The sequence below is a fragment of the Gobius niger genome (assembly GCF_951799975.1).
Source record: "Gobius niger genome assembly, chromosome: 1".
Taxonomy (NCBI): domain Eukaryota; kingdom Metazoa; phylum Chordata; class Actinopteri; order Gobiiformes; family Gobiidae; genus Gobius; species Gobius niger.
In genome coordinates, this window is record NC_136852.1 from 63,727,232 (window position 1) to 63,743,158 (window position 15,927).

At 39.6% G+C, this 15,927-nt stretch overlaps 2 protein-coding genes across 3 annotated transcripts in view; both read left to right on the forward strand.

Moving 5' to 3' along the window:
• cdo1 (cysteine dioxygenase, type I) overlaps positions 1-1,838 on the forward strand; it is a 25,463-nt gene extending 23,625 nt beyond the window's left edge. Inside the window, exon 6 of the mRNA XM_079572089.1 lies at positions 1,829-1,838. The gene's annotated coding sequence lies outside the window, so the exon portion shown is untranslated. The remainder of the gene's footprint in view (positions 1-1,828) is intronic.
• Positions 1-13,215, forward strand: part of lifra (LIF receptor subunit alpha a) — a 17,477-nt gene extending 4,262 nt beyond the window's left edge. For both annotated transcript variants that reach the window (XM_079571715.1, XM_079571716.1), the window contains exons 2-18: positions 3,846-4,001; positions 4,073-4,209; positions 4,300-4,453; positions 4,572-4,847; positions 4,935-5,061; positions 6,095-6,231; positions 7,187-7,329; positions 7,538-7,691; positions 7,788-7,855; positions 8,888-9,122; positions 9,194-9,379; positions 9,493-9,594; positions 9,668-9,814; positions 9,909-10,043; positions 10,119-10,212; positions 11,403-11,469; positions 12,509-13,215. In XM_079571715.1, the coding sequence (XP_079427841.1) occupies positions 3,938-4,001; positions 4,073-4,209; positions 4,300-4,453; positions 4,572-4,847; positions 4,935-5,061; positions 6,095-6,231; positions 7,187-7,329; positions 7,538-7,691; positions 7,788-7,855; positions 8,888-9,122; positions 9,194-9,379; positions 9,493-9,594; positions 9,668-9,814; positions 9,909-10,043; positions 10,119-10,212; positions 11,403-11,469; positions 12,509-13,207 (2,925 nt within the window). In that variant the 5' untranslated portion in view covers positions 3,846-3,937 and the 3' untranslated portion in view covers positions 13,208-13,215. The remainder of the gene's footprint in view (positions 1-3,845; positions 4,002-4,072; positions 4,210-4,299; positions 4,454-4,571; positions 4,848-4,934; positions 5,062-6,094; positions 6,232-7,186; positions 7,330-7,537; positions 7,692-7,787; positions 7,856-8,887; positions 9,123-9,193; positions 9,380-9,492; positions 9,595-9,667; positions 9,815-9,908; positions 10,044-10,118; positions 10,213-11,402; positions 11,470-12,508) is intronic.
• Positions 13,216-15,927: the final 2,712 nt, after the last annotated feature.

The following is a 15,927-nucleotide window of genomic DNA, read 5'->3' on the forward strand; positions in this document are numbered from 1 at the left end:
GCTCCACTGTTTTCAGTCAATAGAGGCCAATAATGATCAAGAATTCAGTCCGGACAGCAGGGGGCAGCACTACAGTTTTAAAGGAACAGGCCACCGTTTTTCCATACTGAAATATGTTCTTACCAGAGCTTAGATGAGTTGATACGTACCTGTCTGGTCTTTGTGCGTGCCCGGTGAAAGAGCTTGATCACTTCTAACGTCACCCCGTTTGGAGCTATAGGAATACATTGGGAGAGGCCAAATGCTAACAACATCTTTGGTCTTTTTGCGTGACTGAGAGCACACAGTTCTTCCATACTGAGATATGTTCTTACCTGAGCTTAGACGAGTTGATACATACCTGTCTGGTCTTTGTGCGTGCCCGTGGAAGAGCGTGGTAGCTTCCAAGTTCACCCCCGTTTGGAGCTATAGGAATACATTGTGAGAGGCTAAATGCTAACAAGGTCTTTAGCTGTTTTGCGTGACTGAGGGCACTCACAAAGACCAGACAGGTACGTATCTGTCAACTCGTCTAAGCTCAGGTAAGAACATATCTCAGTATGTAAAAACGGTGGCCTGTTCCTTTAAGCACTTGGGCCAAACACTGTCACACAAATAAATTACTTTTAATGATGTGTGTAAGTCGGGGATCATTTATAAAAGTGGTACAAAGCACATGAACAGACCCCACCCCTAGTTGTGAACGCCCCTGATGAAAGAGGGAACAAGCCACATGCACAACCTCCTCATATTAAACCCTTCCTTTGGAGGTGTTGTGTCGTGTGGTGTAGTGAGTATTGTGTGAGTAAGCGATCTACTTATGGGTCACCACTGACAAAGAGTAAGACCTGCCAAATCTCATTGCAATTGGTTGGGTGTGGAGCCCCTGGATACCAAAAAAGAGCAACAAATTTCATGACTCTATTTACCGATAGGGGTTTAGGACCAATGCAGCACAAATAAGAAAATGGTCATTACTATTCGGTGCGGTAGTACAGAGGTTAGCGCTCGTGCTTCACAGCTAGAAGGTCCGGGTTCGATTCCCACCAGGGACGGGGCCTTTCTGTGTGGAGTTTGCATGTTCTCCCCGTGTCTGCGTAGGTTTCCTCCGGGTACTCCAGTTTCCCCTGCCACTAAAAACATGTACAATAGGCCAGGATGAATGAGAGTGTGTTAGAGAGTGCGCATGGGGGACGATGGATGGAAATTAGCCCAAGCAAGGCTACAATCCATGCATGATTCCATGTATGTTCATTAGCATGCACTGTCCCGACCAAATAAACCAATAAATAAATAATTCAGTCCAAGCATTGTTATGCATTTAACTTCTTACAAAGCTTCTTGACTGGAGAGCAACACTGTAATAATGCCTCATTTGAAAGACCTACAAAACTGATCTTTTCTATTTAACTTTTTTGTCACATTTTTGAAGCGGTTTCTATTTTTTGTGATATTTTTGTCTGTCTGTGATGTTTTTTCATTGCTTTTTTGTCATGTTTTTGCTACATTTTTGTTGCTTCTTTGTTGCTTTTCAGGCATGATTTTGGTTCTCTTTTGTCGTATTTTTGTCACGTTTTTGTTGCCTTTTTGTTGCCTTTGCTGCATTTTCATTCTCATTTTTGTCGCTATTTTAAAGCTTTTTTTAAGCTTTTAGATTTGAATAAAGCCAAACTGGAGAAAATGTGTTCGGTTTAGGTGGGGGTTAAGACGTTAATAAACCAGTTGCCAAATCAAAACCAGTTTATTCAGGACTCGGATTGAGAGATTATAAAAGCGATCAAACCTGTCGTCCTCGTAAACACGTATTGAGACATCCGTTAGAAAAGGCGGAGGCTCTTACCCGTTCCCATAAATGAAACTGGATTTTGGTGTGGGCCTGTTTGTTTAGTTTTAAGTGCAGTCACTGTGCCATTATGAGGCCGGCACTTGCGGGAGCTTGTTGGCCACACCACAAGAAAAACATGAAACGTTGCCAGTTCAGATTGCAGTTTTGCCTATATTAATTGTTATTGAAGAAAAGTAAAGTCAGTATCAAGATTAAGTGTAAATTGCAAACGTAGATTTGCTTTTATGGAAATGGTGAATCACAGAGAGTTGTCACAATAACTGAGGCACTGGGTGTGTTTGGGATTCCTGCCCAGGATGTGGTTGCTTATTGTCTTTCATAAAATGGGCTCTTGTTTGTGTGCATTTGATTGAAATAAAATCAAAACTGTTGTGCTGCGCTGGCGTTGGCCGTGCCTCTGTAAGAAAATGGCCTGTCAGGACTTGACTTTGTGAAACCTGAAGAGCCATTATTATCTTAAAGATTATTATGACAATAAGGTCATAGAGGTAAACTGACTGAACTGAAATGCTGTAACTTGTTTGGAGTTGTGTGTAATGTGTTTCTTTAATAACTTTAAATGATTAATCAATTGCCCTATATCACAATTACAGTCGCAGCTACTACTACTACTCTGTGTATTGGTAATTGAAATATACTTAGAATTACTTATCAATACTGCAATTATTCTCGGTATGTACTGTACTTAGGTGAGTCTGGTTTAAAACCATGTTATGAAGGTGAAAACAACCAATACAATATGTACACTAGGGATGGGACGATAATGAAATTTGGGCGCACGATTAATTGTGATTAACGATATTATCACGGTATTTGCTTATGGTTTAAAATATCTCAACTGCAGAAGTGATGGGGATTGGGCAATTATTAAATATTCCTGTATTCAAATATTCATTGTCTGCTGTAAATGTCATGTTGAGTGAGACATATAGTAAATATTTAAAGGCACACTGTGTAACATTTTGGGCTATACTGTTCATCAATGCAAAACATGCAGTTAATGAGCAGCTCGACACAGAAAATACTATTTCTGCAGTAGGATTTGGATGAGGAACTAACCGACGTACACACTCCCGGTAAAGTTACCGGCCCTGTTTATCTGATGGATTTAGCGATTATCTGTTAGCACAATAATCCAAAAATGTGGCGATCGATTAATTCCCGCATTTTTTATTGCGATTAACGATATTATAGTTTATCGTTCCATCCCTAATGTACATATGTAAAATTAAATTGACACTAGTGAAAACCCATCCACCAAAAGCTCTCACATCTTCAGATGTTCCTTATTCATCACGGTGTACAATTTATATAATTAATCGTTTCCCAGAGCAAATTTCCCCTCGTGGGACAATAAAGTTTCATTCAATTCAATTCAGATACTTTTTAAAAGAGTCGTCCAGACGCAGGGACAGGCCCAGGGCGTTCCACAGTCTGGGGCCAACAGCCCGAAAGGACCGGTCCCCTCAGGTCTTATGGCAAAAGGAAAAACACACTCATCCCAGTCCTGTAATTGCCGTGCTGGATCCAAGGCAGGTAGTTTAGGGCTGAGCCCTTCATTTTCACATGATGAAGGGCTCAGCCCGAAACGTCACACTGTTGGTGTAAGCAATTAAAAATAGCTTTTCAGAGCAATCTGGTTGTGCGGATTTTTATTTTACAAAAACAAAACAAACAAACAAAACATAGAATTTTTTAATTTGTCTTTCTCATATTCTTTCTTGCATTTTGGATAGTTGAAGTGATGGAAAGAGAGACACAAGATTTTCCCAGTTAGGTTTTTTTTTTTTGGCAGGACTGATAAACAGGACTTACTGTTATGTCCTGCCTACTACAAAAACAGTCAGCCCTTCCTATTGATTTTCAGTAGGCAGTGACTGATAAAGGCTGTCTGAAGTCTGAAGTGGACAGATCTGCCGAGTGCTATGATTGAAAGCACTGAAGCGGTTTCATGCCCTCCTGGTTTTCTCATTAGCCATCTCTGCTTTTAATATTCACATCTTTTCTGATTTTCTCACAGGACGTCGGGTTGACTGGCCTCTTGCAATGCCTTCTCTGATGTCAGAGTAGAAAAGGTGAAGGTGCAACGCTTTGGAACATACGAATACCACGATGCAGCAGTTAAAGTGTGTTTGGCTCCTGACTGTGCTCCTGGGCCTCACTAAGGCGAAAGACGGTAGATCTAAATCTTTCTTAAAGCTTCTGCTTGTCAGGTGAATATAAAAGTAACCGTGCTTCTGTTTTCAGCCGTTCCTGTACCACAGCAAGTGAGCCTTTCTGCCAACTTGAACACTCAGCAAGTGTCTATATCCTGGGATGGCGAGGCTGCGTCAACCTTTGACCTCCTGATTGTGCGAACTGAACTCAATGATACTGTTTTCTACGTAAGCGCATCTTCGCACTTTTGTTGTTGTTTCAGCCACTTTTTATCGCTGTCTCTTCCTTTTAATTCATGCTTTGCGCTGCGTCGACAGGAAACTCTTACTGTGGCGCCCGTGGCCGGCAGTGGGCGGCGCGAGTTTACCTGGACATCAGCCGAGCCCCTAGAGTGTACGTCGCTGTCCGTCAAAATTCGATCGAGAAGTGGCGAGGTTACCAGTGAGTGGAGCAGCACACAGATACTGCAAGGTTAGAATTACACAAAATAATAAGAATGATGCACAATGTCCTGTGTGCAAGTAAAAGCAGAAAAGGTTAGCCTTCTTATCAAGCACTTAAATGATCTCTTTGTCTTTATTGTCTGAAGGAAATGATCGTCCCACGAATGAAGAGATTCAGGTTTATCCTCAAGACAGGATCGTACCTGCAGGATCCAACATCACCTTCTGTTGTATAATTGGAGAGGGCAAGTCGTTTGTGAGCTTCCACTACATCTCTTCTGCCGTCAATGTGACGCGGCTGAGCAGGCGCACCTTCGCCGCCACAGTCTCTGATCTAAAGCCTTCGAACTCCTACGGATCCAACGCGTACTGCAAAGGACTCACACAGTCTGAAATAAACGGATCAGTGCTGTTCATTGGATGTAAGAGTCCATCTACACAAAATGAATGTTATTTTTTCATAAGCATAATCATCAGCCATAATCATTTTATTTATTTTTTTCCCCCAGATCCTCCTCTTCTCACTGACTTCTTTTGTGAAACTCATGATTTGATTACCGCTGTTTGCCAGTGGACGGAGGCGCGGGACACACACCTGACTGGCAAAAGGCAAACCCACTACTCTATCAATGAGAGGTATGTAGTGAACCAGTGTCTTGTGTCTGAAACTATCATTGCTCAATAGATTAGTATGAACTGCAAAAAAAAAAAAAATCCTCAGAACTCTTCATTCATCTGCCAATGCAGCACAAAAGGAGAGAAAGATTCAAATAAAAAAATTCAAATCTTGCCCCGATTTATTATTTGTGAGGGATTTAGCCCATCAACCTGCCACACTAGTTCTCTGACTGAAATGCCCATGTTTGTTTTTTTTCTTCAATTGTCATTAAAAAAAGGTGGAAGGAGTTCATTTGTTATTAACCTCTTAACCCCCGCCTTAACTAGTGCATTTTGTCCAGTTCAGCATTATCCAAATCCATAAGGTCACAGCCTATAGGGCAGTGTGACCTCCCATTTGAAAGCTAAGACCTACAAAACTCATCTTGTGTTCATTTTTTCCCCCATTACTTTTTTGTTGCGTTTTCATCACACATTTTTGTAGGGCTGCTCGATTATTGAAAAAATAATAATCAGGATTATTTTAGTCATAATTGAAATCACAATTATTCAAACGATTATTTGTTGCTTTTAAAAAACATATTTTATTCATTTATTAATCAAAGAACTATGCTGAACATTTTTTGTTTTCTGAACAATCATAAAAGTACAAGTAATATTTCAAGTTTTTCACACCTGCCCCCTGCTGGCCAGCCCTCACACCTGCGCAAGCAAACTGAGCAGCGCGGCCTGCTGACATCATCACACAGCACTGTTGGCTTTTTTTCCAATTGTGCTATTTTTCTAATAACCAAAATCGTAAATGAATTTCGATTAATTGCACAGCCCTACATTTTTTGTCACTTCTTCATTGTTATTTCGTCACGTTTTTTGACCCTATTTTGACACTTTTTTTCAAGAAGCTTTTTAGATTTGGGTAATGCCGAACTGGAGAAAATGTGCTTGGTTCAGGTGGGGGTTAAGTTTTGTGCCGTTTTTGTAGATATTTTCTGTAATTAGAGTCAATGAATGCTGTGATGTCACATGAACGCAACCTTTTCTTTACCACTAGAACCTGTTCGGTGGTCCGCCTGGAGCGTAATCGAAAGCAGTGTATTATCTCACAGTGGGAGGATAAGTGGACACTGTTGGGCCGGAACCCTCTCGGGGAGCAAAGTCTGACAGACACTGCTGAAGTCCGCTCCAGAGGTAGGTTTTGTCTTACTCACTGCATTTCTATTCCCTTAGGCACACACTTATGGGCTGGCTATATTTTTTCCGATACCAGTACTTTGCCTATACTAAAATATTCGTTATCTAGAACTAGAAAACAGAACAATAACGTGTGGAAGATCTTCATCGTCAAGAAATGTGAGGAACAATGGGGAATATTGGGGGAAAATTGGGAGCAATTGTGGCCAAATATGGAAAAAATGTGTAAAAAATAAAATAAAAATGCAGGGAAAACAAACAGGGGTAATTGGGAAAATATTAGTAAAAAAAGAGCAAAAATAAGAAATAAAATGGGTAAGTATTAGGCAAAAAGTAGGGGAAAATAAATTTAAAAGTGGGCAAAATTGGGGGAAAAAAACATTCATATCAGCTGAAACAACCAATTCACTTCCTTTAAAGCAATACTAAGTAACTTGTTTACCGTAATAAATATTTTTCGTAGTCCCTCTGGGGGTAATACAAGTGTCGGTGGGATGATTGGGGGGTCTTTCACCTCCCCCTGGTGTGTCTGGAGACCCAATACACACTAATGGACTCACGAAGAAGAAGCTAACAGGCTAACGGGCAAAGCTAACTGTGGGCTAGCGCCACTTAAACAGTATTTACAGCCAAGTTTGAGTGGAAGAAAAAAAAAAAATCTCCTTTTGTGTAATTGGATGTACAATATCCCTCTCTCCCTTTGTCTTTTCTGTCAGCGTAGTATTTACACTCACGGACAATTGATAAGTAAAAAAAAAACGTGCTACGACACCTGCAGTGGCGCTTATGGCCTCTAGGGGCATGAGTTACTTAGTACTGCTTTAATGCTGTCCCTGGACCAAAATAATCATTTTCTGTATCTGCTTTTGATACTTTTATTTTATCGATACCGGTGGTAACTTCACTTTTTACCCAGCCCGGCACACTTATAACTTGTGTCATTTTTCTGCAGTTGTCCCGCTGCCACCGGAGGAGCTGAGCACTGTTTCTAACGCCCGTAATGCCACTGTGACCTGGCGGTGGAAACACACTCACTATTCCTCGCTCGCTCTTGTTTGTCAAGTGGAGCTTACGTCCAGCGATAACAAAACAAAGGTGGGTTACAAGGCCCGTGTTGACAGGAATATTTCGTTAACTGTTCGTCTATTGTGTTTGTTAATCCCCTCTGTACACAGCTATTTTCCATATCCATTTCTGTACTATTTTGCAGCTGTTCCTGTGCCTAATACTGTATGACCTTCACTTTTCTAATGCAGTTATAATATCAACAATGTAGTCATTCCTTACATGTATGTGTCTTTAGCGGACCTTCTCTGGCGTGGCTCTGCAGTCGGTGGTGCTATTGGATCTGATTCCCTATGAAAAGTATAGCATTAAAGTTCGATGTGGAGCACAGCAGAATTTCTGGAAATGGGGGAACTGGAGCAAAACAATTTCTTTCCAAACTAGCTGTGAAGGTAAGCGATATTGTTTTGCTATTTCCTATTCGATGTTAAGTTTATTCTTGCAACACATAACTTTAATGAAATATTCTTCTGATGTTTTTTGACCAGCCCCCGGTTCCGCTCCTGATGTTTGGATGTGGATGAACAGTGACCAAACTGGAAAGGTTATATGGAAGGTAATTCTTGACTTGGGGCATGAGATTTTTTTACTGTTAAATCTCTTAACCCCCGCTTCAACCAAGTACATTTTCTCCAGTTCAGTTTTACCCAAATGTAAAAGGTCACAGCCTATAGATACAGACGGCATCGTGTCATAGAAGGGGGCGTGGCTTTGCCTTTTGGGAAACACGATTTTCCACTTGTTTTTGCCATTTTCTGGTGGAATATGAACATATTTATCACACATAAATAAAGTCAAGTGTAACTCGGGCCCATATGGCTATTTTATCACAGCACATTGTTCTATAGAAGTGAAAAAACGGCAGTTGTAGCGAGCACTAGCTAGCCGTTAGCATTAGCACGATGCTAACATGAAGCATCGTGTTAGCGTTCTGTTATTTATGTATTTATGAACCACTTTGCTCCTCTCCACATATTTGTATCTTTGTTTATTAGAGAACTTCATTCATAATTTAGCATTTCTTAAAGCAGTTTTGGAATAATTAGAGAAAGTTTAGATTTTTCTCAATTGTTTTCCCCCTTAACTATCTTCAAACATGACCATATATGGGTGCCGTCCATATCTATAGGCCAGTGTAATGCCTCATTTGAAAGCTAAGACCTACAAAACTGATCTAAGCGGCGGTTATGGCACTTTTTTGTGTGTGTTTTCATCAGTTTTTTTTTTAAAGTGTTACTTTTTTGTTGCTATTTGGTTCCGTTTTTATCCTCGTTTTAGTTTTGTTTTTGTTGCCCTTTTCTGATTTTTTTTTTCTTTTCCTCTTTTATGGCTTTTTTGCCTCGTTTTTGTTGTCATTTCAAAATGGAGAAAATGTGCTCGGTTCAGGCGGGGGCTAAGAGGTTCACTTAGAGGTTATCTTTTGCTTGTGACGCTACAAGAAAAATCTATTATTACGATAAAGCTTATTAATAATCTCCGAATCAACATTGTCTCGATTTTGTTCATTAATTTTTGGTATATGTCTGAGAATATTTGATAAGCAGTGTGACTTTTGTCTTATTTTATATGCTATGTTTCAATCTTTCAGCCATATGAACCAAGGCAGAGCCATGGTCCGATATTGAGTTATGAAGTGTCTCTGTGGAGCCCTGACGACAACACCCGGCACACACAAATCTTGGAACCGGATACATTTACGATGCCCGTCAACCTCTCTCAGTTTACCATCAACAATAACACCAAGGTTATCGCAAGTGTTGTAGCCAAGAATCCAGCTGGGCTCTCGTCTCCTGCCACTGTCGTCTTCCCACAACATGTGACCTGTATGAGAATAAAATGTAGCTTTATTATGCAGGGAGCAATTGGTTTCTACACAAACATATCTTTTGTACAGTTCCAGATTCCCAAGCCGCAACCAAAGCAGACTTTAGAGAAGGGGCCTTTCCTCTGTCCTGGCAGAGTGACGCCAACAGCAGCTGTGGTTACGTAGTGGAGTGGCATGAGGCTTCATGTCGACATAACTGCTCTGTAGAGTGGATCAAAGTGGGAGAGGACATCAGCAATGTGTCCATCAAATCAGGTAAATGCTGTTTTCGTGGACATTTATCCCTATCTAAATGAACTGACATTACATGACTTTACTTTTCTGTATATGGTTATTAATGAATGAGTAATTTGCTTTTGTGCCCTCAGATACCTTTGAGCCGGGTGTGAGATACTTCTTCTCATTGTATAGCTGCACGTCAGAAGCGCCAGAGCTTCTGCAGCAATGGCAAGGATACATGCGTGAGCTGAGTACGTATATAACTGTGGTATCAGAAATAATTATACTTTTTTTTTTTATCCTAATTTGGTTGTTGTTGTAAAGCTCCTTCCAGTTCTGTCCAGCTGTCGCCACGTCAGCAGGATTCAGGCGTTCTGCTTACATGGAGTGAAATCCCGGCCGTGCACCAAAGAGGTTTTCTCCTTGGATACAACGTGTACATGAATAATGGCTCCCAATTCACACTGCTTGGTAAATATGAATTTCTATTCAACTCTACAGTCCAAAATCTAGTGACTCCTTCCTGTTTTGACATATTTGTATCGTTTCTCTTTTTTTCTAATAGCTAATTTATCAAGCCGGGAAAACAGTTACACAGTAAAAGGCCTTCCCTCTGGAACATATAGATTTACTGTGAAGGCCTTCACGTCAGCAGGAGAGGACTCTGGAGGCCCGGCTTCAATAACATTGGAACCATATGGTATAGTATTGAATTAAAGGTTGCTTTTGTGAAAAAGAATATACATTTTCTAACGTGCATATTTTTTGTTTGTAGCTGATTGGCTGATTTTCGAGATTCTGGCAACTCTCGGCATCACAGCATTGGTTCTAATTATTGTTACGTTCATCTGCTACAAGAAGCGAAAATGGTATTGATTTAACCAAGGATGTTTTTGATATTAATGTTGATGCTGATGTCTGAATTTCTGCAAAAAATGCAATTTCTAGTGAGACGTTTGAAAACTAGTTTTTATTTTATTTTATCTTATAGTTACACAATTACCATATAGTCTTAAATTATATTTTGAAAATAATGACACAGTGAAACATCCCGACTGAAGTCATTATAAACACGTTCATCAAATCAAATCAAACTTTAGTTATAATGTAGGGCTGGGCGATATGGACCAAAACTCATATTCCGATATATTTAGGTTGAATGTCGATATACGATATATATCGTGATATTTTTTTCCGAAAAGTGAGGGCTGTGAAATGAAATGTTAAGTCAAAGTCAAAGCCAAATCCGAGTAGTTTTACTGAAAACTCACTATAAAATGTAAACATAAACACTGTATAACAAAGCTCTGTAAAGTGCACATTTAAATAAAATAATATCTTAAATAGAAATAACCTGGAAAATAAAATAAGTCGGTCTTTTTCTGGGGCAGCATTTATATATAAAGAGAAAACAAAATAAAGTGCTCAGTTTAAGAAACTTTTTGTTACCATAATGGCTTATCTGAATTTGAAATATCCCGATATATAAATATATCGATGTATCTTAAATATCGATATATCGCCCAGCCCTATTATAATGTTCTCTTTCATCTTCCAGTGTTGTAGACACATGAATGAAGTCACAGTATTTTTTCCCATACACATATTATAATGAGGCATATAATGGGACAGGACCATTACCAGTGGACTTTAAAATAAACTAAAATACAACAGTATGCAGTTTTTGTAGAAAAATAATGATCTATTGTTTAAGGCAATAGAAGAGGAAAGATAAAGGTGTCTGTAATGGCAGTCAATGGGGCCTTTTAATTTTCTGATGTAAACAATTTATCAAGAAAAAATAAAAATGTAGCCAAAACATTTCTTTGACGTATCCAAAGCCATAATCAACATCAACGACCCAACTGTCTAATGCATACAATTTAGAAAGTGTTTTTTTAAATTATTATAATCAAACTGACACAAAAAGAATCCCCAAATTATTGCATTTTTGGTAGTTTTGAGTACAGCAAATGTGGGAAATTAATTATTGTAAGTGATTTTATAGCTGTTTTCAAGTGTGTATATTTTCTTTACACGGTTGTCATATTGTTCCCAGGGTAAAAGGCGCATTCTACCCAGATATACCAGAGCCCAAGTTACCCGGGGACTGGTCTAGACCACAGGTAAATGTTTCAATAAATGTTTTTATTCTTTTTTTTTTTTTTTTTTTTTAACAACTTCAAGAAATGTCTTGCACAGACCTAATTACATTATACCAAACTGGTAGTGATGGGCGAGTGAAGCCTTGTAACACTTCGAGGCTTTCCTAGCAAAAAAGTGTCATACCTTCGAAGTCTCTGAGCTGTTTCATTCTGTTTGAACACTGACCTCTTGTGGACAAACTTTATTATCGCGACTTCTCATAAACACGACTGAAGCACCAACACAATCATGTGGAAGAGAAGTTTCAAACAGACGTGTGGTGGTTTTATTATTTGCAGCCTGATATTGATGTTTGAATGATCAAACCAATCATAGGCCGATAAATAAGAGTCATTTTCTTTGTAACGTATTCTGTGCTCCGCGGAGCTCCAGTGGGCGGGGCCTCAGTGGGCGGGGCCTCGGTCACCTGCGGCTCTGCTGCTCAAAGGCAGGACATCAATGCGTGATCTTTTTGCTTCATTCAGACAGAGCTATTTTTGACACTATTTGCTGTAGATGTCGCTCCTTGCGTTTCCCTCACCTGATCAGCTCCTCGCCTGCTTTTGTATCTGTTCAAAAGCAGGACTTTGTAAAGAATAAGAAAATATATAACATATAAAAAGTATTCTGGCTGGCTCACACTTTCGCCACATGAATACAGTTAAATGGGAAATGGGGGAAATACAGCACATTTATTTATCTATCACAAATGATTTACATCACTATGGACGAGGAAACCTCCGTTGTTTAGAGCCTCGCCACTAAAGGCAGGACAGTGAGATGCTCTGAGCAGATGACCCGCTTTAAAACACGATACGCTACTCACAGAATGAAGCAGTTTTCGAGACAGTCACGTGACCAGGTGTTACTGAAAGAGGCTCCGACGCAGTGTTTCGAAACATCTGCTTCAGGAAGAGCAATACAAGCTCCGGGGCGCCGAGTTTTTTGGCCATCACTACAAACTGGGATATACTTGGGAAATTGTGATGTATATTTTAGCTTTCTTTTTTGTTCTTACAGGGGACATTGGATGTAAAACCGTCTCCCCATAGTATGGTTCACATTGTGGACAAGCCTGAGTGGGACTCCAGCAAAGAAGCGCTCGTGGTCATACCTGAAGAAGATGAGGACGACGAAGGCCAAGGTATCCGCGATGAACCAGTTGACACGGATGAACCCACATCATTACGCTATTACAACCAAGTAGTAGACGACCGACCTATAAGACCGCGTTACCCAGACTCCTCTGCTTCCTCTGCATCGTCGCTGGATTCCGCTCGCACTGATGTGACTTACACTGGTATTCAAACATCTGGATCTTCTCTGGTCTTCCAGCCGGATCCCCAAAGCTCCTCCGAAAGCCACCAGCCCAGCGTTGGTTCGGTGAGCTGCGGAGAGGCGGATGGAGGTTACCGGCCACAGATGCAGCCTCACCCTCAAGCGAACGATGCTAGCTTAGCTCAACCTCAGCAGTTACCGGAATCGCTTCATAGCAGCTCAAACGGCTACAGACCTCAAAACAACTGGCATCTGGACTCGCCGGGAGAGGCAGATGAACGACGAAGCCTTGCCCCGTCTCTGGGATCTCCCACGTCCATCGCCTCCACTCAGTTCCTCCTCCCCGACGGCTCTTCAGACGAACAAGCGGACGAGAGGCCTCAGACATCGTCCTCGGCAGCAACTTGGTTCTCTAATTTGTTGTCGTCCACAAAACCGTGATTTTTCTCAATGTGCAGTAGTTCCGATAAACGAGAACTCGTCCCTCTAATGTAGCACTCCCCTAAAATGGCACTTTGAAGGATATAAAGAAATGGGTTGTTCCAACACTACACAAATCTTTATGGTAAATAGCTCTAATATAATAAGAGTATTTCACTGTATTTGAGAAAAGAAAATGACAAAACAGGTATTCATTCTGTTGAACGTTACATTTGGGTTCAATCATGTTCCCTTTTTTATGATATACTGTATCACATTGAATAATTTCACCACTTTTTGACAACATTTCACCTTTTATTGAACCTAATTTAATTTCAGCTGGCAGCACAGACATAGAACCTTTCTGTCAGTTTTTGTTTCACATGGGTAGGCTCTGTAATAAGAGATATTACCCATATAAGGTCAAAACATCTGGATTTTGAAGCGCTATTTCTATGGAATCCTGGCCTTCCCTCCTCAGTTTTAAAATCCAGGCTCTTCACGTGAATGAATGAGTCTTTCAAATCAATTATGTTCAGTTATCCCCTGTATTTTATTGTAATTTAGTTTTTATTACATTTAAATTGACTGGAAAGTGAAAGGAACTATAGATAATTAAAAAAACAGGGTTAGCTATGGGTGTTGTTATGCCCAATGCTGTTTCACCTATAGGTTCATTCTGTTTGTTTTAAAAGATAAATAAGCTACTGATAGAAAATGCAAGTACTTCAACTGGTTTGTAAAATGAGTCGTACGGTTACTGCAGAGCAGATCTGGTGCTTTCCTTATTGCCTGGAATATAGAGTGGTGAACCCAGCAACTGAATGAATAAGCTACTCACTGAACTCAACCTTTTTGTGTTGTAATTTAGTTTTCCTTGAGATTTATTTTTCTTTTTTAATTTGTGTTATTTCATACTCTGGCCAGTGTTCAGCTGATATGCACACATTTCCCAGTGTAGTATTATTACCACACTTTGTCAGTGTCTCATTTGTCTTGTTTTATGATATGCTTCCAGTTACTCTTTCATTTGATGGCTTCTCACTAAGTGTTACTGAAAATAAATGTACTATAGCCGCAGTGAAAAACACAGAGCATTATACTTTAAGATGTGAACAGTCAGATGTTGTGTGTGGTACATAATAGTTGCATCCACAGATTTTTAATTTTTTTTAAAATCATTTTTGGTTTATGAAACAAAGACTGTACAAGATTTTGTGTGACAGAGAATTGTTTGTCAACCAGGCCACCATATCAATGTTGCTTTCTGGAATGTGTTCACCAAAATGAACAGGCCTGGCTGTTACAAAAATTGATTTCATTTTCCTTTGGCTTTGGGAAGATTAGTGCCAGCCAACAAGCTCTAAAACTACTGTGATGTAAATGGTGACGATACTAATACTAGCTGGACTCCATACTGACAACAAAAGCAGGGACATAGCTTTGACTACTGAAACAGTGCATCTCCTCTTGGGTCAGATGGTCCACCTTTATAAGAAAGCCAAATGAAATGTAAATACGGTGTCACTGTTAAAAATCTGTCATAGGTTTATTATTACAGTGAGATGGAGAGAATTTTACAGTATTTTGTGGCCACATTTAGTTTTTCAGAGCCTCAGCTTTGGATATTGGCATATGAACGCTATGTGTTACAAGCTTTTATGTTGATTTGTATCAACCCTTTCATATTTGGCAAAAATTATGTTTTTATGATTTATTGTATGTGTATTTGTTCTGTGTTACAATAAGAAGCTTAATGCATTTAACATGTAATCCACATATAATTTTGCGACACTAACATTGTAAATCTAAATAAATGGATATTAAATCATGACGCTATGGAATTGTGAAACAGTCAGATGTGTGGTCATAGAATGTTCCAGAGTTGTGATCTTGGGATTTTAAGAACTGTATGATCTTCGCACAGATATATCACTTTGCCACATTGTGTATGGGCAGGGCCAGAGTATCCACCAATCACACTTCCATAATTATTAGTGTATCGTCAGTACAAAGTCTAATGCCAAATTAGATTTATTCCAACACACACACCCTCTCTCTGAAGCAACTTGAGCTGTCTTCTACTCTGGCCCCTCGATATTTTGCTAATCTGATGCATGCTGTAAAGTGGCTTAAAACACATGTTTCCATATTGTTTATTTTATAGCTTTGAACTAACACAGCTGTGCATGACAATGTGACAATTGTAAACACAAATAGAATACAGGAAGAAAGCTTTAAACTGAAAACCTTAATGCTTACTGACATACTTGCTACCTGTTACTGCATTAAAGTTAATTCTCTGAACGCCCGTCTAATGTTGTTTATCATTAACTGATGGTATATGGCAGGGTTAGGCAAGTTTGTGCCGATTTTCATCAATGCCAAAACACCAAGGGCCGAACCTCACTATTGTAGCTTTGAGTAAAGACCGTTTTTCTCCAAGTGCCAATGTTTTACATCAGTGGCTCTCAAGTGGTTTGACTTCGGGACTCACCATTACCCTATAGGTTGACAAGCCGCGACCCAAATAAATATATCATATATCATACAGTATATCATGTATAACATTGTATATTCCATACATGTTTTTATTGAACAAGCCATAGATTTGCTTTTAAGACTGAAATTATGATCAAAACAACCAAATAACATTAATTTTTAACTCAGATCAGTTTTCATGCAGTTTCAGATGGAAAATATTGAAAAAAAAAAAGGTTCCCTATAGGCTCGTCGTGACC